The following is a 25,511-nucleotide window of genomic DNA, read 5'->3' as shown; positions in this document are numbered from 1 at the left end:
ACGAGGGGTTTGATTGTTTCACAATCGTTATTAGCGAAATTAAAATCAATTGTGCCGATGCAGCACGTATCATGCGTGAAGCATTTACATCGCAAATCGTTGACACACCACCTTGAATCGGATCGAGTCACTGATGACACCACTGGACATAATTGACACCATATACGATTGCATGCGAACAACATGATCACGTTACTAATTTGATCTGATTCCCCAATTCGACGTGTTGGAAATCGCGACGGGAAACAAACGCGCACGTGTATACGAAATGGGCCTGTATGCATATACAGCGAACAGATTTCTATCTGTACATTTCTTATATATAAATTTCAGTGCGCACCGTTTTGTTTTCCGATACGAATTTCCTAATAAGAACGGGTTAGAAATTTTATATGACTGTGCAGATGGGATTGATCGTGATGGGGACCTAGATCTTGCAGATGGAGAATTGGACGCATACAGAGACAAGAAGAGCGTTAAAGAACTGAATCAGCTTGAAGTTGCCATTGGCGACGGGATGGAATTTACTATTCATGGTAAGCGTATCGGTAACAATTAAAAATATACGACTCTGTGTCCATAACTATAATAATATAATTAATGTATTGTACGATTGACGCTTTTAGGTCACAGAGGTATTGCACAATATGTTCAATTATATATTTATATATGAAATAATAGACGATTATTCACGTAGAATTTCTAAAAAAAATCTTAAGAATTTTTTTTAAAACTTAAATATTTTACTATTAATAAAATTTAAAGAAAAAAAAATTAAAATGACATTATACGAATTAATATATCAAATTTGCTTTTTTTTAATAGGGGATTTGAAGAACAAACTAAAAAGAAGCAAGCTGTGCATGAACAATACAAAGGTTATAGCGAATTCGATAAATCATCACGATTATAGATTGGACAACGATTACATTAATCAGAATGAAGACGATACTATCAGGTTAGTTATAAGTTTCTCATGAAATCTTTGCATATTTTAACATTGCAATATTGTTAAGAGTCGTATCTCACTAAAAAAATTTTTTTGACAGTAACAAATCGTACGGTAGTCACAAAAACCGCGCATTTAAAGACGAGAGTCATAAGGGCAGTATGGATTCTTTAAATGGCGAAGAGAAAAAAGATGCGAGCAAAGAAGATTTAGAACAGGAAGAAGAAGGTAAGACTGACAACTCATTTAATTTTGCGATTCGCAAACCGTTCGAAAAATCGAAAGGAAAGATTACCTAACAATTGCAGATTAGAAGAAAGTTTAAATTGATATATAACTAAAACTATCTCTATCCAGATCTAGAAGACGAAGGTGAAGGCGAAGAAGGGGATGAAATAGGCGACGGCGAGATAATAATCGCGGATGAAGATCCCCTTCAGTCGAGTTACCCGGCCGACTGCTGTCCAGAAAATTGCTACAAAAAGTTCCCATTTCTGGCGGGCGACGACGACGCTCCGTTTTGGCAAGGCTGGGCGAACTTAAGATATAAAACCTTCAAGTTGATCGAGAACAAATACTTCGAGACTGCCGTTATTACTATGATTCTTCTGAGTAGCTTGGCCTTGGTAAGATTGTTACTTAAATTTTTTTTCGCGTATTCTAAACAAGGAAGCGATTAAACGAGGCGGAATTTAACGATTTGCAGGCTTTGGAGGACGTTCATCTTCAACAACGACCTGTTCTGCAGGACGTATTGTATTACATGGACCGAATATTCACTGTGATCTTCTTCATCGAGATGTTGATCAAGTGGCTGGCTCTAGGATTTAAAAAATATTTCACGAACGCCTGGTGCTGGCTCGATTTTATCATCGTCATGGTAAGCCTACCCCGCCAGTATTTCAACTCGACTATCAAAAACATTTGATTTTGTGCAACGTTTGCAATTGAGCGCTGCGTGATTACCGAAAGGTAATTCTGTCCGGTATTTTAATGAAGATTTAATCGAATTAAAGTTTTCAACGTGGCGGAAGTTCGATTGCAAACGTGACAAGTAATTCACGAGAGGATCTTGTCGTTCTCGAATGACTTCGCACGTGGATCAATTATTCTCCGGATTGCGTCGTTTATAAATTTATATCGCTCCGAAAAATCCTCTTACGCGTGTGCGATATTGTAACTTTTTAACAGCGTGCTGTCTGATTTTAAAAGCAAATCGAAATTATGACGCAAGATCGCAGAAAAAGAAAAACGTATCTATTCGTGCTCCAATAATGGGAGTTTAAATAGTCACGGGTGAAGATTTGATAAATAATTTCGTGACGCACGGGTGACTTTATTCCGAATTGCACGCGCAAAAGAAAGATCTCTCTCGTTTTTACACTTGATTCCCGCTTTCTTTTTCTTTCTCCTTTTTCAATCTTCGAACAACTAATGCGGACGTTACGAAGCAATGTGGGAGCCGAAGCGTCGAGGTTTCCGGTGGATATCTCTTAACCGCCATTAAGTATTATTGTAAGAACTAATGCATATATTATGTCTCGTCTGATGAGTATTTGATGAAACTAGCTATCACTGATCAACTTGGGCGCTATCTGGGCTGGCGCAGCTGACATCCCGGCTTTCCGTTCCATGAGAACACTGAGGGCCTTGAGGCCTTTACGAGCAGTCTCACGGTGGGAGGGCATGAGAGTAAGTCATCGGTTGGCGAGGACTTAAGCGAACAATAATGCAAAGAAAGCCTGTGATTCGATCTGTTATTGCAACGACGTTTGATGGATCGTACGGAGCTAACGGATCGATCATGTTATTTCGACAGCACGTTTAATTTGTCCGCCGCGCGGACCTCTGACTGACGAGGGACTGCCGGTTATGCATGGATTGCTCCTTTCTCTGTCTCTCTTTCTTCCTTTCAGAGTAGTAACGATCTTGCGATCGGAAACGAGCCCAAAACGTATCCAAATCGTTTTATAAAACCGAAGGTTTGAGCATTAACTCGCAATGACGACAGCATTAATAATAAGGAGACATTTTATCGTTCTCATCAACTTTTTCTTTACGAAAATCTATTTTTATTAAATGTTGTTTAAATTTTTAATAAATTAATTTTTTTATATTTTTTATTTATTAATTTTTTTAATTATTTTTGCGCATAAAAGCGATTGAAAAATAAGTCATTTCTTTTATTAATGCTGACTGCGGAGTCAAAGTGAAAATCGACGATTTCTTAAAACAAGGTAGATCAATTTCGGCCCGATTCCGATCGATTGTGAGATTCAGTGACTTAGATCAAGTATGATATCGATCCGTTAGACACGGTGCGAGGCTTCGGCTTTTGAAATATACGTTGTGGTAAATGGGACCGAGATGGAAAACGAAAATTTTAAAGGGCTAAAGGGTGAAGAACAGCTACGGCGAGGGTAGCTTGTATTACGGTGTCTTATGGTGTACTATGGTGTGCTTATACCGATGTGCAGAGATACACTGGCGTCTCTACTTGGTGTCTGCACTGATACCTGGAGTCATTGTCGTATATTACTAGCTAACATCGCCTATGTACGCCTTTTTAACAGTCTCTTGATACCAATGATCGTTGTGCAAAGTACTAACATCTATTCATAATATATATACATATATATATATATATACATATAAATATGCTTTTTGTGTAGTATGTAAAAACTTCCTCGTATGTATGTGTGTGTGTGTGGATTTGCGCGCGTGCGTCTACACGCGCAACATGTAATATGTTGATCAAGATCTCTCTTAGAGCGTCGCGACGTTTCGTCATGGATGCACTTTTTTCATGCAGTCACAAATAATAGCTGTGAGCAGTAAATCTAGCTCTTTCTCTAATTAATTAATATAATTTTGATGTAGATATATACATCATTAGTTTAATTAAATTAAATAAAAAAAAAAGAGATATATATGATATATATCTTTTTTTTTTCGTGTAAATGAAGTTTAATTAGAACTCGTACGATGCGTCGCGATCGCAAGTATGACAAAACCTTTTCGTCTGTTTCAGGATGCAGCCGATAGTACTTGCTCGTATAACGATAATCCCTACCGAGCTGTTTTTGTCGTTCTATCTCTGTTTTCTGACTGCGCGTGTGTGTATGTGTGTCTATATATGAGTACATATATATATTCTCATGTACGTGTAATTACACGCGCATACACACACTCATGTATATCTCCTAATTACTGTTAATTGCTATATGTGTTGTACCTGGAATCTATTGCCTCTCTATCTCCCTTCTTTATATAATTGTCGTATTAATGTAATGCGTCCTCTGGCCTGTAAGTACCGTTGCTGAAATCTTTTACGGTTCTCGAATCAAACGAGTTTGCTATAATTTACAATATAATTAAGCAGACGATAAGTTTTAATTACTCTTTAAATTTTAGAATTTATTGGGCGTCCAAGAGCATAAAAAAGGGGATTGCTTTTATAAAATTCTAATAATTATTAATTGGCCTTTTGCACGGGAAAGCAGCGGTACTTACAGAAGAGCAATAGAATTATGTAAATATGGGTATATACATATATATCTATAGAGAAATATCGAGGCTCTCCGCAGATCGACAGCCCCTCGAATTTCTTCTTTGTACAGATATCCGAATGTCTTAATTCGTCGGAGGAGTCGAAGGGAACGCAGTGACACGTCGATCTCGTTTATCTTTGACCCTCCCGCATTTCTTTAACTCTCCCGATCTAATCCCGACATCCGTGAACCGACGGATCTGATCAAGTCTATTCCCTACACGTCTGTCTACCTTTCGCTGTGATTCGCTCTCGTTTCTCGCTCGCAGGTATCGCTCATTAACTTCGTAGCGTCGCTCTGTGGCGCTGGCGGGATTCAAGCCTTCAAAACAATGCGGACCCTAAGGGCCCTAAGGCCGCTAAGGGCGATGTCTAGAATGCAGGGGATGCGGGTATGTAGCCCACCGTCTCAGCAGACCTTGTCGCTTGCTCTACGTTTGCCGTAGAGAAGACGGCAGAATCGATTTCTCCCCCCCCATGTTTAATCCCTTCAGTATAACCGGGAGTATAACAGTGTTTAATCTTACGTTAATCTTATAATCCTCGTCGACGGTATTTTACATCGCAGGAGATTTTACGTCAGGAAGAATGTTCTTTTATACAAATATATATCTGCTTATGGTCGTTGTAAACCAAGTTTGTTTTAATCTTTATGAAAGGGATAGTTTTATTTTTTTTTTTTATTTTTTTTTACGTTTAAAATAATTGCGTAAAGTTGAAATTAAATTATACTTTCTTTCTTAAAGCTGATTGCTCTCTTGAAATAACTGTTTTATTTATAACTTGGAAAAAATGAATTTCAGAGTAAAATTAGACCCGTGGGGTGTTTCGTGTGAGTTTAAGGAAGAGCTACCGTTATGTTCTTGAAAGAAAAGATATATTAATTAAATCTATGTCATTCCTTTTTCTCATAATGCGTTACCTCAGCTTTACAAACTATCGCTTTACGAATTGATTTTTATCTGTGATCAGTTTTAAATTTTTATTAAAATATATTGTCATTCTTTCCTTCATGTAAACGATGTTGCGATATGTACACACGATTTGATTAAATTTTCGTGTTAAGAACAACAGTTCTCAGATTAGGTGGACTTAACAAACAATCATCATTGTTCCTTTTTGTTTCACAAAATTTAACCGTCTACGTTTATCAAGAGCCTATATCGTCAATTATTATTAGATCGTGGAAGCCAAAAGTCGATATTTTTTATATTTTTTTTACATAAGATATAGATATAAATGAACTAATAATTAATTTTTCAAATATAGGCGTATTCAAAATATACGTATTTTATAAAATTCTATTTTTTAATATTTATACACACAAATGTAAGATATCCTTTATGGTATAAAGATATTACTCAAAGATTATCTTTGTGAGTTTTTATGTAAAAGATAAAACTCATAATTTAAAAGTATAAATCTTGACATTAAATAATATCGACTCTTGAAAAACAAGATCGGTGGTCTGGAATCGACGAAAACTCAATATTACATATCTTCCTGTTGCACGGGAACATGCTAAAATAGAGGCAGTCGCGAATGCACGGCAGAGCTTAGAAATGCGAATGCGTGGAGCAGCGCGTAGATTATTCGTTCATGATTAACACTACATTAATCGAAAAACACGCATCAAATAGAAACTAGAAACACGCGCTTATTCCATTTGTATGTACATTGTCATCGATACACGAACTGTGCCGTTTTATCTTTGCGAGAAGAAGTCTGCTCGTGAAATTAAAAAAAAGAAAAAAAAGGGGGAGGCTTTTCAATGCGAAGATCAAAATGGAACGTCGCGTATATCTGACTTTGTAGATCACGAGCTAGATAATAGTACGCGTGATAGCCTCACGGTTACAACTTAGAAGTTGGACACACACAAAGATACTAGTTACAGAAATTTATTCATATCGCATTCAAAATCAAGTGTATGATTAAATTTTGAAGTAGCCACATTAACACGTATGCGCATAAATATCCTAACAACATTTGCGATCGAACGTGCGATATGAGTACACGAAGGAAAATTTACTCATCTCTCATATCGTCGGAGACTCGCGACTTTGCAATCGCGACGAATACGAGTCTCTTCGAGTATTCCTTCGTACTTGGATCACATACTCGCAACACAAGGTCGCTGAGACACTGGGTTGTAGTAATTACTGTCATGCCCACGTCCTGACACTTCTTTTACAGTAGCTCGCTGCAAATCGCTCCTCGGAGCGTTCAATACATTTTATTTCTTACGTTTGCTTTTGCACGAGACCACGAAGGTAGTAGGATGCGATTATTTCCGAATTTGCAAAAATTTATGCGCTTCCTAGAATTTATAATTCGTAATTTCTAATTCGTAACTTATCGTGTAAATAGAAGCGAGATGATATCCGAATCAATGTGCGTTCTAATAATTCTAGGAAACGTATACCAATCACACGAATCGCGGAAATTATTTAGAATTTAGAAATTGTTCCTCTTCTGTTTCAAATATTATATACCGAATGTCCTGAGAGAGGAGAAAAAGCATTGGCATGTTTTTGAAGTAAAGGAAAAGACCGGATTTCTCATGGAAATTTCGACGACTACAGATCGTTTATGTTTCGGTATTAAATATCGCAGTGTGATATTTATGGCAATACGTTGTTCGTTAAAAAGAAAAAAAAAAAAGATAAGGTCTTTTCGAGTAATATAATGTAAGTGCATAATTTGGCTTGCTGTTAATGTTCGATGTCTAAAGAACTGCTTGATTAAATCTCCGACATAATTTAGGATAAGAAAACACCCAACTAATATGCATAAATAAGATTCCGCGCTACTCGTATACATACTTTTTGTGGGATATTCTGTATATAAACTGCCTAGACGTAGCATTTGCAACTGGATTGTTAGTAAGCGTAAAGATTGAATGGTTGCTTGCTTTCGTCAGCTTTTTGTTCGTGCTGCAACTTGAGCTTGCTTTACATGTTGATCTTGCTTATGGCTATTTTTTTTTCTTTTTTTTTGGTACATGAAACTTGTAGATATAAACTATACGACACGCGTACCATCACTAATCCATGTTTAAATTATTTTCTTATTAAAAATCTAAGATAGCTACAGCAAATTAATTTTTGGTAGGATCATATTGTCCCTTCTTCTTTTTTTTTTTTCTTTTTTTCTTTTTTTTTTTAATTGTAAATCTTAACGAGCACATTACGCGCACGGCGCGTAGACACAATCGCATATATAAGCATATAGATGCAGAAATTCTTAGCGAAATATTATCGGACGTCCGATATTATGTCTAATCAAATTTCGTCTCTCATAGGTAGTCGTTAATGCCTTGGTCCAAGCCATTCCATCCATCTTCAACGTATTGCTGGTATGCCTTATTTTCTGGCTTATATTCGCTATCATGGGAGTGCAACTGTTCGCTGGCAAATATTTTAAGGTAAAAACTACAGCGTTTTTTAAGATCTTAATATAAATATTTTCATTAAAATATATTTTAAAATTATTTGATTTATTTGCAGTGTGTCGATGCGAACAAGACGACGCTTAGCCACGAAATAATACCGGATCGTAACGCCTGCAACGCCGAGAATTACACATGGGAAAACTCGCCGATGAACTTCGACCACGTCGGGAAAGCGTATCTGTGCCTATTTCAAGTGGCGACTTTTAAGGGATGGATCCAAATTATGAATGATGCGATCGACTCTAGAGAGGCAAGTAGTTTTACAGCTTTACAGCATTTCGTATCTCCTTATCGAAAAGTATTTGATTATAACGCGTCGCTCAAACGTTTATAGGTAGACAAACAGCCGATTCGCGAGACGAACATTTACATGTATTTCTACTTCGTATTTTTCATTATATTCGGATCGTTTTTTACCCTCAATCTGTTCATCGGAGTTATCATCGACAACTTTAACGAGCAAAAGAAGAAGGCCGGCGGATCCCTCGAAATGTTTATGACGGAAGATCAGAAGAAATATTACAACGCCATGAAAAAAATGGGCAATAAGAAGCCTCTGAAAGCCATTCCTCGGCCGAGGGTAAGCTATATTTTTTATTACGTACTAGATGATTAAATAATCTCATTTTTCTATTAAGTTGAACGCTAAGCATTAAGTAAGAAAAATGTCCAAGTATATGCAAATTGTTATAATGTATCTTTGACTGTTCGCAGTGGCGGCCGCAGGCCATAGTGTTTGAAATAGTGACGGACAAAAAGTTCGATATGATAATCATGCTGTTCATCGGGCTGAATATGCTCACGATGACATTGGACCATTATCAGCAGAGCCAAACGTTCAGCGATGTTCTGGACTATCTCAACATGATATTCATTGTGATATTCACCAGCGAGTGTCTCATGAAGATCTTCGCTCTTCGCTACCACTATTTCAAGGAGCCATGGAACCTCTTTGATTTTGTTGTTGTTATATTGTCAATATTAGGTAATGTATCGTAATGGTTGCTGCAGTCGTATGACCCGAGCGAAACTGAGGCGAGATGTGAAAAAGTGCCAAGGCCTGTCAGCTTCCTCTCTCACCGCTCGAGAATGAATATTATCTTCGCCTCTAGTTTGTTCTTAGCCTAGCTATATTCTATCTCACGAGCGAGGATGCCACGCTGTCATAATATGCCGCTAGATTTCTCATGCACGCAGAATTTCTTTTCTCAACCAAGCGGACAGGCCTAACGTTTCGCTCGTGTCTTCGCGACCGACGGATATCATTACGTTACGTAGCCTTACATTGATGTTAAATATGTTCCACTGTGCCAACCTTCTACCTTCACAACCTTACTCGTACCCTCTACTATCCTACCTAAATGTTGTTGGTGTACAGAATTGAATTGCCGTGCTAAGCGCTATTTTGTGTCACGTTTAAAATGAGATTCATGTCGAAATTAATGTAAGATAGTTTTTTTTGGACTTAATTATCGTAATTAATATCAGAGAGAAAAATTAAAACACGTAATTGCGCGAGGTAACGCTTTGCACGACCAATTCAGCATCGTTACTCAATATTACAACAATCATTAATCCAAATATCGGGTAAGATCGGGTCTGTATAAAATAAATTTTCAGATTTCGCTTATAGTCAGACTATATAGACCGATTTATAGAACATATCACTATTTTCGAATGGCAGTAGTGTGTAATTCTTGAAATTTTCAAATTTTTCCTTTCATAAGGCACCGCATAATTCTCACTAGATTATAGAATCGATAGAAAAGGAGCTTCTGATTTAATTAAATTTTTACATACCTACACCTTTTCTAACTTTATAAAATTGCCAACTAAAAAGATCCAGTATCTTTAAGACACGCATGACTCTCCAACATTTTTAATACAATCTAACACATATCGCACATATTTTCTTGGAGAAGAAAATGTCAAATACGAACGTTTGCATTTTGCAGGAATTTTTTGTATAGAAAAAAAGGGGAAAAAACACTTTAAATGTTATTTTTCGTAAATAGCCTGCAAGAGAAATACGAACCAATTTTATAGAAACTTACATTCGAAGCCACATATTTTTATGACTCGCACCCCTACTTTTCATTCTAGCTAACAATAAGTATATAATTAGATGATCCGACTGCATGATAGCAAACCCAACGATGCACGAGTTTCATGAATTATGAATGAATTATATCATATATATATATTATAAATGATATCATTGCACCCTCGCTTTCGTCCTTGACGTTAGCTAATGCTCAAACAATTTCCGATTTTCTAAAATGTGAATTTTTATTCCGACAGGTCTGGTGCTCAGCGACATTATCGAGAAATATTTCGTGTCACCGACTTTGCTTCGTGTAGTAAGAGTGGCAAAAGTCGGTCGTGTGCTTCGACTCGTGAAAGGTGCCAAGGGTATCCGAACCCTTCTCTTCGCCCTGGCGATGTCGTTGCCAGCCCTCTTCAACATTTGCCTACTGTTGTTTTTGGTGATGTTTATCTTTGCGATATTCGGGATGTCTTTCTTCATGCACGTCAAAGACAAGAGCGGACTGGACGACGTGTACAATTTCAAGACATTTGGGCAGTCAATGATACTGCTATTTCAGGTAATTTTTGTAAAATTTTGATTTAAAAAAATTATATATTAAATTAAGAACGTTTAACGCGTGAGTATATTACATTGAATGTTAGAATTTATCTTTTGCGTGCATTGGTGAAAAAGTCATCTCAGATATAGCGGTAATAATAATTATACATTGACAGATGTCAACCTCGGCCGGATGGGACGGTGTTCTCGACGGTATAATAAACGAGGAAGACTGCCAGGAGCCGAACAACGAGATCGGCTACCCGGGCAACTGCGGATCCTCGACGATCGGGATCGCCTACTTGCTCTCGTACCTTGTGATCAGCTTTTTGATCGTCATCAACATGTACATCGCCGTGATTCTCGAGAATTACTCGCAAGCTACCGAGGACGTGCAAGAGGGTCTAACGGACGACGACTACGATATGTACTACGAGATCTGGCAACAGTTCGATCCGGACGGCACGCAATACATCAGATATGACCAACTGTCGGATTTCTTAGACGTGTTGGAGCCCCCGTTGCAGATACATAAGCCCAATAAATACAAGATTGTGTCGATGGATATCCCTATATGTAAGGGAGACCTTATGTTTTGTGTGGACATCCTCGACGCTCTCACTAAGGACTTTTTCGCACGGAAGGGCAATCCGATCGAAGAGACGGGCGACCTCGCCGAGGTCCAGACTCGGCCCGACGAGGTCGGTTACGAGCCGGTCTCGTCTACCTTGTGGCGGCAACGCGAAGAATACTGCGCCCGTCTAATACAAAACGCCTGGCGGAAACACAAGCAGCAACGTCTTGGCGGGCCAAGCGAGGAGAGCGACGATCCGGACACCGACCTGTGTGCCCGGCAGACCAAGGTGCTCGTCGAGAGCGACGGCTACGTCACGAAGAACGGTCACCGCGTCGTCATACACAGCCGTTCGCCGAGCGTTACTTCGAGAACCGCGGACGTCTGATCGCCATCGTCGTCGTCGCCGCCGCCGCCGCCGCAGCTACCAACGTCGCTATCACCGCCACCGCCGCCGTCCGTGCGTCGCAAATCACTCCTCCGCAGCACTCGCGGCAGGAGCAGGAGCAGCAGTAGCAGCAGCAGCAGCAGCATCGTCGACGACGATGACCACTCACCATTAGCCGCTCGCACTGCTCGCGCGGAGTAGTGGCCGGGCGGGCACCTCGCGTGTCCTCTCCATCGACAGCCTTATAGTTGTATAAAATAACATTCCTCCAACGAGTTGCCTTTAAATCGACTTTAAACGAGCCATGACCGTTGGGAGAAAACAAGTAAGAGAGAGAAAGAGAGAGAGTGAACGAGAGAAAGAGAACGAGAGACACGTCAGAGACGAGCATCCGTACGAAGTACACAAGGAGACTGCGATAAGACCCGTCGGTCCATTTCGGAGGTGTGCCGCTTCTCACCGATTGCCAGTCTGGCTTTCGGAGATCGGATTTCACTTGCCGTGCTGTCCGGATCGTAAGAAGAAGGTGCGAAAAGCGCCAGGCGGCCGAGAAGAACGAAGAGGAGCAACGAGGAAAGCTTAAATGTCGCGACGTCCTCTCTGAGTCGACTTCCCCACACCGAGACTCGTGAGGACGTAACGTTCGCGACGTTGAGCTGAAATATACCCGGGATCTCGCGAGATCTTTTAGCCTCTGTTCCTCGTCGTTCGACCATTGTAACGTAGCGTCGACGCCGACGTCGGGGCAACGCGCGAGCTAATCGGGCAGCGCGACCTCTTGTCTACACCATCTCGTATCAAGTTAGCTCAATCTCGCGTATCTCTATATCCGCAGTTTGGATTTTTTACACCGTTTTACAGCAGTATCCGCTCAATCGCCCTCGCGACGCCCCGGCCGTCAAGTCTTTCGAGATATGTAAGCGCAGGTAGTAGGATCGAAAAAAGAAAAAGGAAAAAAAAACAAGCGCGAAAGAACAATATGATGACAACGATGACGACGACGACGATGTCGATAATGATGATGATTACTTTCGATTAACGATGAAGAATACGTGCGAAAGAAAATTCGCAGACGAAGGAGGACTCATTCTCTCATAAAATGAAATGTATGCGCGAGTATAGTAGTTACTACATTCGCTCGGCTTGCATCTCTCGCGGAAACGGTGCGCGAATGCTTTGGTTCCACAACCTTCTCTCCTCCCCTTCCAGCCCTCGTTTTTTCTCGTTAGGCCCCGAAGGGTTTTGATCTTATATTAAATACGCGAGTACGTCGCTCTATTTCTTGAACGCGAAGGATATATCCGTCAATGGTGTTCGGCGTGTAAGATACTCCTTTAATTCCGCGCGAAAACCCGGGGTCCGCATCTCTCCGCCGCGTTTTGTCTTTTCTTTTTTTTTATCATCACGTTTGCCGTGTGCGATACTTTTGCATCTCGGTGAAGAATTTTATCGTATCGCCGTTCTTTTTCTTTTCTCTTCGAATTTTTCTCTCGCGGACTTATCTATTTATCTCAACCTACTTGCCTGTCTGTGCCTCCGCTCTTTCGCCGCCCTTCCCACGCTTCCCTTTCGACTCCTCCGCGTCGCGATCTTGTAATTAAACGCGAGAAACGTGCGTATTAGCGTTAAACAAAAAAAAAAAAGATAATAATGAAGAAAAAAATGAGGCAAAGGCGACATGTATTTTTTAACATTCTCGATAAATGGCTGAAGGGGACGGAGAGGGGGAGGGAGCGCGATTCTGCAGATTCATCATCAGCTAGATATTTACACATTTGCAAAACTTACACGCAGTCTTACACGACGTAGTATATAAACGCGCTTCGGAATAAATTAATACATTCTAGTGTATCGTTATTCGAATTAATCGCAATCGATCGCCGCGCGCGTAAACCCGTCTCGCGTCGCAAATCCCGCAAACACCCTGAGAATACTTTAGAATTATTGTAATTATATTATAATTATTGTATATATATATATATGTATATGTATATATGTATGTATATATATACATATATTGCGTATATAGTGCACAGAATGGAGCTCGCGCGAATTTTGTTCGCCCGATTCGTCTCTGGCGACGTTTTTAATTACAAAGAAATACTTATTGTTATGTAAAATAGTTTGGTCGCTCCGAAATATATTGCTCTTTCAATAGCGAGGGTGTTTCACTTGGAATTCTAAAGTCCGCGTATTTTTCGTGAGCCTGGAAACAACACAGGAAAAATGTTATAAAAAGGAAGGTTTCTGCATAGTGAAAGAGCCTTTTTGTATATATTGAGAGATTAAAAAAAAAAAAAAAAACGAACCGTGCAGTATTCTCGCTAATTGGACAATGAGAAAACCCTACGTTGTGCCTTTTGAATAACAGCAATTTTAAGCTATCTAACTTCGATTTCCTGTGCGAGTCAAACAACCACGACGATCCCGCGGAACGTCGTCGCACACCGTCGTCAAAGCCGTCGCTTCGTTCCCCCCGTCGCGAAAGCGAGCGTATCCTTCGCTTACTTGTTTCTCGGTGCCCGGGGTATTTTTAACGCCGTCGTCGACGGACGTATGTAAAGCGCAGAATTAGACGGGTTTACGCACAGGACTTGGCGCGGAATCGCGTGCAGATCCACGTCGACTTTAATCGCGCTCGTGTCTGTCGAAGTTTGCGCGCGTCTCGACGATCGTCGTTCACGATCGACGGTCGCCACGACGGAAAGAATACGCATCCAGAAGTCCGTTTCTTTCGAGAACTCATCGGGGGACGGGCACTCCCGAAGGGAGAAACGTCCGTCCCGTTAGACTACCCTCCGCTGCTTCAGCGTCTCGCGCCCAGATTTTTCCTCAGCTTTGTTAAAACGCGCGCCGCGTATTCTTTCCACCGTGGCTATTAGCCCCCCGCAGTCGTCGTCGCGATTCCGCCACGAAGCGAGCACTAAATCATTTCGCCTCTGCGCAATCTACATCTGTAAGTCAACAGAGCAAATTTTCAACGTGTATTCAACAATTTGTACACGGAGCATCAGAGTTTTATTATAACGCGTGACGACGATGACGACATTGCTAACTTTGCTTGCAGCGGTCTTGTTCGCAAGAGATACGTTTATAACGAGAGATATGTGCGCGCGGAACGAGACGAGCAAAGCGCCCGCGTCTTTCTTCCATTCACATTTTATTAGTCGCTCGAATAAACCTGTTGCTCGAACGCTGCATCTTTCTTCGAACACTGACTGTCATTTCCCCTAGAATGTCGACCGGAAGACAGTTTTACGCGGGCGCGTCTCGCCTCTCTCGCGTATACGAGCGAACGTTCGTATGAACGAATTAACGAGAGCGTTGTCGCAGTCTCGCGGCGACATAAGCTTAAGTAGGCGGCAAGATAAAGGAAAAAAAAAAGTAAAAATACAAGGGAGAAGAAGGAAGAGAGAGAAAGATAATTGTATGCGTGTGTGTATATCCAGGGCAGATCGCTATTTTTTTACGTCTGCATCCGCGATTTGCGTAGGGTCGGTAGGGCGGAAGAAAGAACCGCGGCGAGACAGATGCGCGCGGGTCGAGAGGAACAACGACGAGGAAAGCCGGCCACGCTCGTCGACAGGAATTTGACTTGTAGGAGCGAGTACGATCGTTGAAATTTGGATTAAGATAGAGAGAGAGAGTGAAAGAAGGCAAGAGTGTTTTCTCGCTGGTCGAGAACGCGAGCGACGAGCTTTGTAATTCGCTCGGCGCGCGGATGATCTTTAAGGAAGAGGACGGCGACAGACCTGATAACGAGAACAAAGGCCGTGTTCAGGAGACGTTCGTCACGATGATGTAACAGTCTTGACGCAATTGAATGTGATTGGGGGATTTACGAGCGGAGCGTACCGAGGACCCGTTAAATGCAATCGTGATGAAGTTGACGTCTCGCTACACGTCCAGCATAATCGAGTTACGAATAAGAAACACGGGTATACAAATATGTGAAACATACTCGTTTCTTGTTTTTTTTTTTTAATTAGCTTTCGACCGACAAAAATTAGACGTTTAATTTTCTAGGGATATGTGGTATGTTAACGCTTTGATATTTATATGCGTTTCTCAGCGGCGTAAAAAAATAAAATGTATAAACCGTCACGTGCACGTTTATATTTTTGTCTCACGATTCATCGTTATTCTCTCCGTCAATCAGATTCGATTGCTGTTGAAAAAGCGACTGTTGGATCGTCCGAACGCAACCGATAACGAGAGAGTGACAGTGCTAATAACGATTAATGACAATTTGCAATGACAACAACGACTACGAGAACATCGAAGCGCAGGGATGTCGTTGCAGAGAACACATAACGTGTCGAAATACTCGGGAGCGTCCGCTACTTCGCAAACGATGTTAACAGGATGGGGGCATCCAGACGTTTGAGAATTACTGTACAAATAATTCACGCTATCCTACCGACGTCGAGTTCTCGCTTTGACGAAGCTTCTAGCTCTTGGAGAGATTTTATCCAACATTAATTGTCCTCGTAGCTTTTCTACGTATACCTTACATATAACTGCGGGCTCGCGAATACTCGTGTCGCGGTTCACCCGACGATCTTGCACCCCCCGGCGGGTCTCCGAGACTCCGAACTTGAGAAATCGCTTAAGGTGTATTCGCTAAAATTAAACGTTGAAAAAAAAAAAAAAACTCCAAGGGATCTATTTATGGAAAACATAATGTAAACGACACGAAGGGCACACGTCGTCAATTCTGAATTTTCTCAAGACACCCTTGTCGCTTCAAGGTTGCGTTTCGCCGCGTTTCACCACGTTGCTTTCGCTCCGCGTTGGAGGGAACGGTTCGAGGAAAGTATTTTTTATATCTACGCATCTGTAAAAATAGCTCCTCATCGCGTGCGCGTGAACGCGGCCGCGTTGTTCCCGCTCGCTCGGAGATCGGTCATCGTTCTCCGTTTGCGTTTCGCATCGCCGGCCTTCCCCTCCGGTTTCCAAACGCCCGATCGAGATCGATGATCGATCGGTCGGGTTTTTCGCGTCATCGACGTTGTCCCTTGAAATCACCGCGTCTAGGAAACGCACGACGACGACGACAATGACGATGACGACGCGTACAACACACACAAAAATAAAAAAAAATAAAAATGAAAAGAAAAAACCCCTAAAAAAAGACGAAAACCTTGCTGGATAACGTTGATCGTTCTTATACTATATCGAAGTACCACGAAAATATCCGATGGTCCGTCCGGCTTACTGTCCCGTACCTTCGAGGTTCTTTATTTGCTTCCTGTTCCGTTTGGCCTCCCCCCCTGTCTTGTAATATGTGCAAATAATTCGATAATAATCAAATCGCTTTTACTCGTAATAACATATTTTCGATATTACACTCGTCGAACGCGAGCGGTGTCTGTACTTAAGAGAAAGGCCGAAAGTACGAAAAGCTCGCCAGTGAAGCGGTAAACGTACGTAATATCTCGCGGAGCTTTACGCCGAGCGTTTAATCGGCACGCGTGGATTTCCGACGTGTTAATTTCTGCGGGATAATTGAATAAACGGTCCCTTATCTCCGGATAACGCCTCCCCGGCCGATCAGCATCGCGAGCGCGTCCTTTCCCGGTTGCGGCGCGCGTCGTAGACCCCGCTAAAGGTGAATCTGCAAGCCGGTTCTCGCTTTTCGCGATCTCGAATGAATCATCCCAACGCGAGGAGCGGAGAAAAAAAAATATCACACGACGGGGAAAGGAGTAGAGGCGTCTTCTATTTCTGCGCGCTTCGCTGCTGCTGTTCACGTATTCAAAGCTGATTCATCCGCCGAGACATTTCACGAAGCTCCGATTTGCGTAACTGTTGTCGCGAACGGATTCGCGATTTCGAGAGCCAAAAGATCGCGAAGACTTCGGGATCGCCAGACTGAAGAACGCGCGTTCCCGGCGACTCGATTTGCGCGAACGATCAATTCTGCAACACCGGTTGCGCGACTTAATTTATCTAATTTAAATTGCTCTTTCTTATATAAATTTTTTTTATAATCTCAAAATGCAGACCGCTTTAGGAAAAGTAACGTCGTCGATTCGTCGACGATTGAAAACGTTAGTTCAATCACGACTTCCCCAATAATTCGGTCGCATCGTGCTCGTCGGCGTCAATTAACGCTTCGTCCGTGGAACCGAATTGAAGAGGACCAGCGAGAGGACTATCTTACGAAAGACGAGACAATACTTGACAAAAATATTTGACGAAAATAGATAGAAATTATTCAGACGGCAAAATTTTTTTTTTTCTTATTTTTCTGAGCTACTTTTTTAGCCTCGCTACATATTGAAGTAATAATCGTTCTTTAGAAGACAGTTCTTTCGTTCTCGCGAGGGAGAATCGATTGGTAATATTGTGGGAAGGAAGCTTCGCACGAGACAAAACGCTTGTTTGATCGATATGTTGCAACGACGAGGTTGGTAACAGGAATAAAGACGACGCGACGAAGACAATGACGACTACGACAATGATAACGATAACGAATGCGATGTCACAAAGAGGGAGGGGGATGGGAATAGTATGCGTGGTGTGCTTCGTTGACTTTCGTTAATCTTTTCCAAAATGTACATTAAAGATACCAGCTTTTGCGCGACGACGGCTGTAAGATATACCAAAAGAGGAATTTAAAACAAAAAAAGAAAAATTAAAAAATAAAATTAATAATAATAGGGCTTTCCTTCGTTAAGCGAGGTAAGACGAGGTTTAACGTACTTTCTCCGAGGACGATACTGCCGTTACGCATTGTATAAAAGAGAAACTAAGTTAACTAATCGTAAATGCACGAAAAATTTTCTTAAACGGATAGCTAAAGAAAAAAAAAAATATAAAAAATAAAAAATAAAAAGGGCTTTGTAGTGTCTCGATATTCTCGAATCATTAATCCTACGTCGTGAGATAATAAATAATGATATTAATGAGATAAATAAAATAAAATAAATATGAAACAGAAATCCTAGAGCGCTGGGCTAAAGCATTGTAAAGTGTCAAGCTAACGGAGCCTGTCGGCCAGTATAAATGAACAAGCAACTGCCATGGGTCAAGCTAGGGTAGAAACGTGCTAAGAAATCCAATTTTAACGAAGAAGCTAGCTGTCGAAATATTTAAAGAAACTCAAAAAACAAAAAAAAAGACAAAAAAAAAGGAAAAAAAAAAGAAAAAGAAAAATACCGCGCGAAGGATCGTCCATTAAAGACAAACAAATCTGCGGTACGTCTGTGTGTATGTGTGTGTGTGTACTACGCGCCTCGTGCGTGTCGTGCGGGACACGTGGATCAGCTGCTTGCGTGTCGCGCGGGCACGCAAGAAACGAGAACGCGCGCGTAAAAACGTGAAAACGCAGAAAAGCTCCTCCGTTGAGAATACGACATTCATTACTTACACTTTTATTAACAGGATAAATAACAAAAAAAAAAAAGGAAATATATATATATATATATATATACATATATAAATATATGGGTTATTTGCACAATATTATAAATAATTACTATGTTTACTACGATTATTAAATTAAAGAGCAAATATAATAAGAGGATAAAAAAAACTGTTGTTAAATAATTAATACGAAAAAAAGAAAGGGGGAACGAACGGAGAAAAATAATTATAATAATAAAAGAAAAAAAAAAGAGATTAACGCTAACGATCGACATTGGGTCAAAACGGAAAGCGAGAAGGAGCACGCGAAAAAAAATAAGAAAAAAAATAAATAAATAAAAAATAAAACAATGATACAATGTAGAAGAGGAAGAGGCAAACAGAACGAGGAAGAGAGATAGCAGGAGGACACGATTCGTTTGTTATCGATTAGTTAACGATCCTTACACATTATATTGTAATTATATAAAGTAAACGTTTATTATCATAATAGTTAAACAAGTTGTTACCGCTTTGTTATACATAATATAATTAATAATAAGATTAAATAGTAAGCGAATGCATCGTTAATTCGTCCTTTACTTATGTAGATACTAAAAATATCGATCGACTGTATTGTTTTCAATGTCTTCACCGTATCTCTTCGTTTGCTACCCGATTTCATTTCGTTGTCGAAGATTCGGTATTGTCGGCTTACCTCGCCCGGCCACAATATACACACGTTTTACAGAGATATTTTCAATAAACGAAAAAGCTTAACACTCACACGATTGTGTTTCTTTACTCCCGGCCCAAGAGACTCAAACTACCGGCTCGTATCGTCCTCGCGAGAATCTGCCTGATAAGACCGCCGTTCTTACTCGTCGCGAAAATTCCGTAGCGAATAACGTCGATCATACAGGGATCGCTTTGAAAATTTCGAGCCCCGGTGCGAGACTAACGAGGGAAGGGAGAGATGCACCGAGAAACGCTATCATTAACGCCGTCCGGCGCGTATAGAATCGCCGCGGCGACGCGTGGGTGACTCGCTCGAGAATTTTTACAAAGACCGTGACGCGTGGAGCGGCGGCTCGCTCGCTCGCTCGCGATGGGTGGGGTCCCGAGGACTAACAGCTGCTCCGTATCTTTCCTCGCAAGTTGGTTACGAGCGGCCGGTCCGGTCGGTCTCGTACCGTCGCGTGCCTTTTACAAGCGCTGGCGCGACGCTCGCCGCTCGCCGAGTAACGTCGAGTAATGGCTGTTTCGTTCGGTGCGCGATCCGCGAGTTGGATACATATGTTTGCCCTCCCGTGCAGCGGGCCTGCGTAGGAAAGATGGACGTTTCGAGGTCACTCGGGCCTTCGCGCGGGCACTGAGAAAGCCGTCGAGTCAGTAAAATTTGAGCGGCGGGACCGGAGAGAGGCGTGTGCGGCGGGTTGTCGCGTATCGGATCTCTGCCTGCGTGCGACGCGACGACGAGGCTGTCAGAGATCTCGCACGAGCCCGGAAAATAGACCAGCGGGAAAACGGAGGAGGTGCGCAACGTCGTTATCACCGGTTATCGGGTATCCCGGCGACGAGCACTGACCTCGACGCGCCGCCATCGTCGTGGCATCAATGATCGAGTATCTGGCGCTGGTGACTCATTACTCTTCGACTTGGCGGGCCCGGAGGAAGGAGTCGCGTCGATTGCGACATCGGAGGTTAGCTCGCACGCAAGGTAACCGCGGTGTATTTATAATCGGAGCGGAGTTTTATCGCGGGGGCTCCAACCGTTTTCCGAGAACGCTTTCGCTCCGCGAGTGATCCCACGGGTATGCTGTACGCGCGCGTGCCGTCGCGAGAGACGCGGACTCCGTTACGTGCGTCGACGTCGAAAAGAATACGACTGACACGGCGAGATCTGGGAGAGCGATAGAACCGAACACGTGGCCGTCGATTTTAGTATTGTATTCGAGGAACGCGCTCTCGTTGCATGCGGCATTGTGGGAACGTATGAAACATTAATTGAGCCTTGCACTTTCTAGGTTTCTTTTCGCCGAGTGTTCTCCACGCGGTTTGTTTATACACGGTTTCTACAATTAGCCCCGCGAAGATTGGAAATTGTAATTGCTAAACCTGGGATGTTAAAGAAGTAATATTCACGCTTTTTGTAAAATCTACCGAAATTTATTGTGACGTTATGTAGACGAGGAGATAAAATATATATATTTTTTGTAGGTGTTTTAACGTTTGGAAAGCTTGACGAGATACGTGCACTATGGAGAAAAAAGGACTGCGTAAGCGAGATATATTGAGAATGGACGGTCTATTGCCTCCAACTCGGCGTTTGCAAGTTTGCGACGCGGTGTCCAGCCCGTCCGATAAGAAGAAAGACAAGAAATGGTCTATAGGTGGAATTCTGCGACGAATATCATCGATAAAAGATTACGACAGTTCTTCCAACGACGAAGAGATGGTTTACTGCAAGAAAACGCCAAAGAAACCTACCAAATTTCGACACATCGACGGCGTTGTTCTTCACTCGATAGAAAATAATTCGGAGCAAAAAAAAATTAGAGCCGAAAATAATATTCGCCACGTATCGGATTCGCTGCGTTCGCATCGCGATTCCCTGCAGTCACGTAGCAGTGACGGTTCGTTGGACGGCTCGGGAAAGAAGTCTCGAAGGAACAAGCTGAAAGCTCGGGCCGAAGCGAAGAGGGATCATCTGCGCGCTGGCAGCAGTTCCGACGAAGATTCCCGCCGGTCTAACAGCTCGCTGAATAAATTTCTTCCCGCGGACAACGCGCAGAATTACCAGAGGAGTAACGTCGTATGCAGTAGGAAAACTCGCGCCGCTCGCACGGAGCGTTACATCAAACGCTTATCTCGGGACGAAGGGAACGGCAGCGGCGATACTTTGAACGACCTGTACAGCAAAAGGGGCTCCTCGGACTACAACGAAGATAAGGGACGCGCTATTTATACCGACGCGAACGGATTATGTCGCCCGCCGATACATCCGCGTCGATCGGCCGTATATTCGACCAACCGCGCATTTCCAGCTCAAAAACTCTCTGTGGAAAGTCTACGGGATACGGAACGCGGGAGTTTGCCGGATCCCGAAACGTTCGGTGACGCCAGAAGATATTCGACGGGTCAATATATTACGGACTTAAATCAAAACAATACTTATGGAAAGATCTCGCGACATCTAAGCGGCGACGTATACGCGGACAGCCACCGAGCGGGAAACTTCTTTACATATCCCACGAAAAACGTGTGCCATTATTCGGAGCCGATTGACTGCAACGCCGATCGTCGATTAATTAATTTAGATAATCAGCCGCCCGAGCCACCGCCGAGGAATCCCCGTTACCGCGCGTTTGGATACAGTTCCTATCCGATCATCAGACATCAAAATGTGCCCAATTATTTTAAACAAGAAAACAACGAGATCAATGTTGCAAGCGGAATGTGGCAGCCACATTGGAAAAATTTTCAATCGTACAACGAAGTCGCCTGGCGCGACACGACGGCACGCGAGGCGGAAAACTCGACGTCGAATCCTAGAACGGAATTTCGCAATTCGCTGGAACGCATTAACAATAAATATAACTCAAGCCATCACAGCGTAAACGAATCGGCCTACAAGGAAATTGAGACGACGAGACGCAGAAACATTCGCAATGATCAGCTCAATCGCGACGACGCGAATTACCACGCGTACAAGGCCAGAAATAAATCAGCGAACTTCTGTGAAACGAATAAACAGCGCGAAACGATTTCATCGCGTGCATCTGCGTCCGATTGGTCATCTGGAAGATCTCCGTGCGATTATATCCCGCGTACCATTACTCCAACGTGTGACATCAATCGCGCTGAAGAATGCAAAAAAGAGAACAATAAAGAAACGGCCGAAGAAGCGATGGAAAGACGGAGGAGCTCGAAGAACCTCGAGGAAGCTCTGTCCGAATTGGAAGCGATATACAACAGTCTCCGTCTCGGCGACGAGGATCTGTTGGATCGCGCCGAACGCCGAAGTATGGAAGAATTTCATCAGAAGCGAAGTAAAAACGCCAACGCGATCGAGGCTACAACGGATTCGCCGGATAGGACAAAAGACGATATGGCTTATCGGAGAATGCATCCCAAGGAAAGACCGACGTCACTCTCGGACATCGCGGGGCAATCGACTTTGTCCAGCATTAGTTATCTTATCGCGTCGCCCGTTCTGTCGCGCAGAGACTCGGCGGATGATCTACTGCGCTTGCCGGCCTATTCGCCACGTAAAGATGAACCAGACGTGACTCGCGATGACGTGCTCTTCCGTAATATAAGTCACGCTAATAATACGCTCCGGATAATCGATCCGCAACCGCCGTTCGGTATACCGCTCGGACCGATCACCGCCGCAACTGAGAGCGATTATCTGCACACGACACCGACAAAATCCGAGCAGCCGCGCTCGTCGTACATACCGCAATCCGAACCCGACGTGGTCACGGACGATTTGGCTTATAGAGCCCTCAGGAAGGACGCAATCACGGCGCGGAACGTCACGGAGAACAAGATCGATCTTTCGAAAGAGCTACCGGAGGCAGTCGCTTGCGGCATGAAGAAAAAACGCGCCGTCAGATCGCTGTCGGCCAATCTTTACGGAATAATTAATCACGATCGAATTCATTCGCGGCGCGAGCCTAGTTTCGACGCTATTAAAGATGAATATCAGAACGCCACGAAAAGCTTTGCCACGACGTCCGAGCGACCGGATTATCTCCGACGTGTTATGAGCGATGGTGAGCTGTCCGATAACGATGCGAATAGATGGAAAGAATTAGCGGTTAAAGGCGATATTGATATCAACGGCAACCATCCGTCGATAGGCGCGTATCGAAGGAAGCCTTACGATTACGTATCACCGGAAACGACAGCCGCGCGAGAAAGTCCGAAGAAGGAAGAGGAGTCGGGTGTCGCGGATCTATCCGACACCGTGCCGTCTTCGAGAGCCATCCTAGGCGACACATTTTGGCACGAGTACCTGCATTCGGATTCCAACGTTTCGGCAGCCAATGACGGCCGCGGCACGGAGACAGATTTTACAGCGTACAGCCGCCTTTGCCAAGATTTAGTTAATTTGATTAAAAGCGACGATGACGCGGTACCATCGCCGATCGAGTCACCGAAAGTGGACAATTCAAACGCCGCCGTCGATAAGCCGAATGACTTCGAGGTCGACGAATTCGAGGTTGACGAACCGAGCATACGTATACGATCTTTAGATAGCTACTACTCGGGGTCGCGACGTACCAGCTACGAGCGGAATGCCGAAAGCGAGAAGCCGACGAGCCACACCGACTCGAATTCCGCGAGGTCTTCGTCGCCAGCAGCCAACAACCTTGATTTCTATCTTCGCGTGGCAGACGAAAACGTGAAATTAATCGCAGAGGCTTTCGGTAACGTGGCAGACCGCCTACGCGACAGTCAGCTGTCCGCGCGCAACAACTCGACGCTACGTGGCTGCGAGGCCGAGGAACAAAGTGTCAGTACGCGCAGCAGCTCTATATCTTACAGCAAGGACGAGCCGACGAGCGACGATCGACCTTCCGTCACTCCAAGACTCGAGGATACTATTCGCGTAGCTTCGAAGCGCGATTCATTAACAAGTAACGAGGAGGACCAAAACAACGTCACCAATTTCAGGGACACTACCACTGCCGAGGCGGAGCTGGATTTATCTAGAGCCGTTCGCGATCTGCAACTGGCAGCGGCCAGTCTCTACGAGCACGAACAGGAGATCGAGGCTTTGGGCACCAGACGCGGAAAAATCGACGCGGTGCCGTGCACCGCCGAGAACGAGGATGAAGCGATCCGTAGAATCAGCCTGATCGCCGACGGCCTGGGACAGGAGCGGGAACGAGATCAGGAGGAAACCGTGGTGCTGCCTAGCGGAATCGAGGCGCGTGGCGGAGAGCCGGAGGGCCTCGAAGGTGAGCGCACAGGGTGCGAGCTTGATTGCGTGAAATCGCGCCGCGACGAGAACGACGTGCGTGCATCCTTTGTCACTAACCTCCTAACCGTCCCGGTAACGTGCACCACGCTCTTGCTCGCTTGCCTCCTTGCATTGCTTTTAGAGATCGTGACGGGGCCCGCGAGGATACGTCCGGCCGATCGTTAGCGCGAATGGAACTTTACGTAATTTTCTACACCGCGACCGGACACCGCGTCCCGCTCATCGTCATTGTCACCGACGCCTCTAATCCTGTGTGTTTATTTGCAAATGTTACTAATGTCGCAGGTCACCAGGCGCTCGTTCGTTCGCAGTGACGATCGTATAACCGAGATGCGCTCGAGCTCGACGTGGTCGCAGCGTTGGTAAGGGGGTGACACGAGGGTGGCAGGGTTGATATTTTTTGTATGAGACGAGAATATATATATATAAAAGATACCGAGAGAAAGAGAGCGAGAAAGAGCGAAAAACGCAATTGCCGCGGACTTTTTCAGGCACATCGACTTGTTGTTATTGCTCTTGTTACTATTGTTGGTTTTAATAAAGTTTAAATGTTAATCTTGACAAGAAGTTTGCTTTAATTTTACTACGCTCAATGTCTAATCCTTTACTGTAATGCAATTTATTCCAAGCATGGCGCTCTAATTTCCTATCAGTTTAATTACTT

The 25,511-nt window shown here is 43.3% G+C and overlaps 2 protein-coding genes across 16 annotated transcripts in view; both read left to right on the top strand.

The window, feature by feature from the left end:
* Para (sodium voltage-gated channel paralytic) overlaps positions 1–19,638 on the top strand; it is a 40,660-nt gene extending 21,022 nt beyond the window's left edge. For 13 of the 15 annotated variants that reach the window (XM_070658790.1, XM_070658791.1, XM_070658789.1 and 10 more), the window contains 12 exons: positions 405–536; positions 826–958; positions 1,050–1,177; positions 1,307–1,575; positions 1,656–1,829; positions 4,769–4,891; positions 7,804–7,926; positions 8,009–8,203; positions 8,288–8,533; positions 8,668–8,938; positions 10,255–10,559; positions 10,717–19,638. In XM_070658790.1, coding sequence (XP_070514891.1) covers positions 405–536; positions 826–958; positions 1,050–1,177; positions 1,307–1,575; positions 1,656–1,829; positions 4,769–4,891; positions 7,804–7,926; positions 8,009–8,203; positions 8,288–8,533; positions 8,668–8,938; positions 10,255–10,559; positions 10,717–11,502 — 2,885 coding nt within the window. In that variant the 3' untranslated portion in view covers positions 11,503–19,638. Of the gene's footprint in view, positions 1–404; positions 537–825; positions 959–1,049; positions 1,178–1,306; positions 1,576–1,655; positions 1,830–2,518; positions 2,642–4,768; positions 4,892–7,803; positions 7,927–8,008; positions 8,204–8,287; positions 8,534–8,667; positions 8,939–10,254; positions 10,560–10,716 lie in introns of all 15 variants that reach the window. The other 2 variants (XM_070658792.1, XM_070658779.1) reach the window with 1 other exon arrangement.
* Positions 19,639–19,988: 350 nt separating this feature from the next.
* On the top strand, positions 19,989–25,414 carry LOC139103796 (uncharacterized). The gene is made up of 4 exons (XM_070658820.1): positions 19,989–20,555; positions 20,880–20,986; positions 21,073–24,824; positions 25,133–25,414. The coding sequence occupies exons 3-4, from the start codon at positions 21,113–21,115 to the stop codon at positions 25,159–25,161; spliced, it is 3,741 nt and encodes a 1,246-aa protein (XP_070514921.1). The 5' UTR covers positions 19,989–20,555; positions 20,880–20,986; positions 21,073–21,112; the 3' UTR covers positions 25,162–25,414.
* Positions 25,415–25,511: the final 97 nt, after the last annotated feature.

The sequence above is a fragment of the Cardiocondyla obscurior genome, linkage group LG07, assembly GCF_019399895.1.
Source record: "Cardiocondyla obscurior isolate alpha-2009 linkage group LG07, Cobs3.1, whole genome shotgun sequence".
In the NCBI taxonomy this organism is placed as follows: domain Eukaryota; kingdom Metazoa; phylum Arthropoda; class Insecta; order Hymenoptera; family Formicidae; genus Cardiocondyla; species Cardiocondyla obscurior.
Note: the sequence above shows the minus strand (reverse complement) of the source record. Positions and strands in the feature narration are given on the sequence as shown.

What these genes read in the sequence shown, in the direction of transcription:
- LOC139103796 (XM_070658820.1), top strand. Translation starts at nt 21,113, where the DNA reads ATGGAGAAAAAAGGACTGCGTAAGCGAGATATATTGAGAATGGACGGT. An exon ending in AGAGCCGGAGGGCCTCGAAG is followed by an intron (nt 24,825 to 25,132) that starts GTGAGCGCACAG and finishes CTAATGTCGCAG; the next exon opens with GTCACCAGGCGCTCGTTCGT.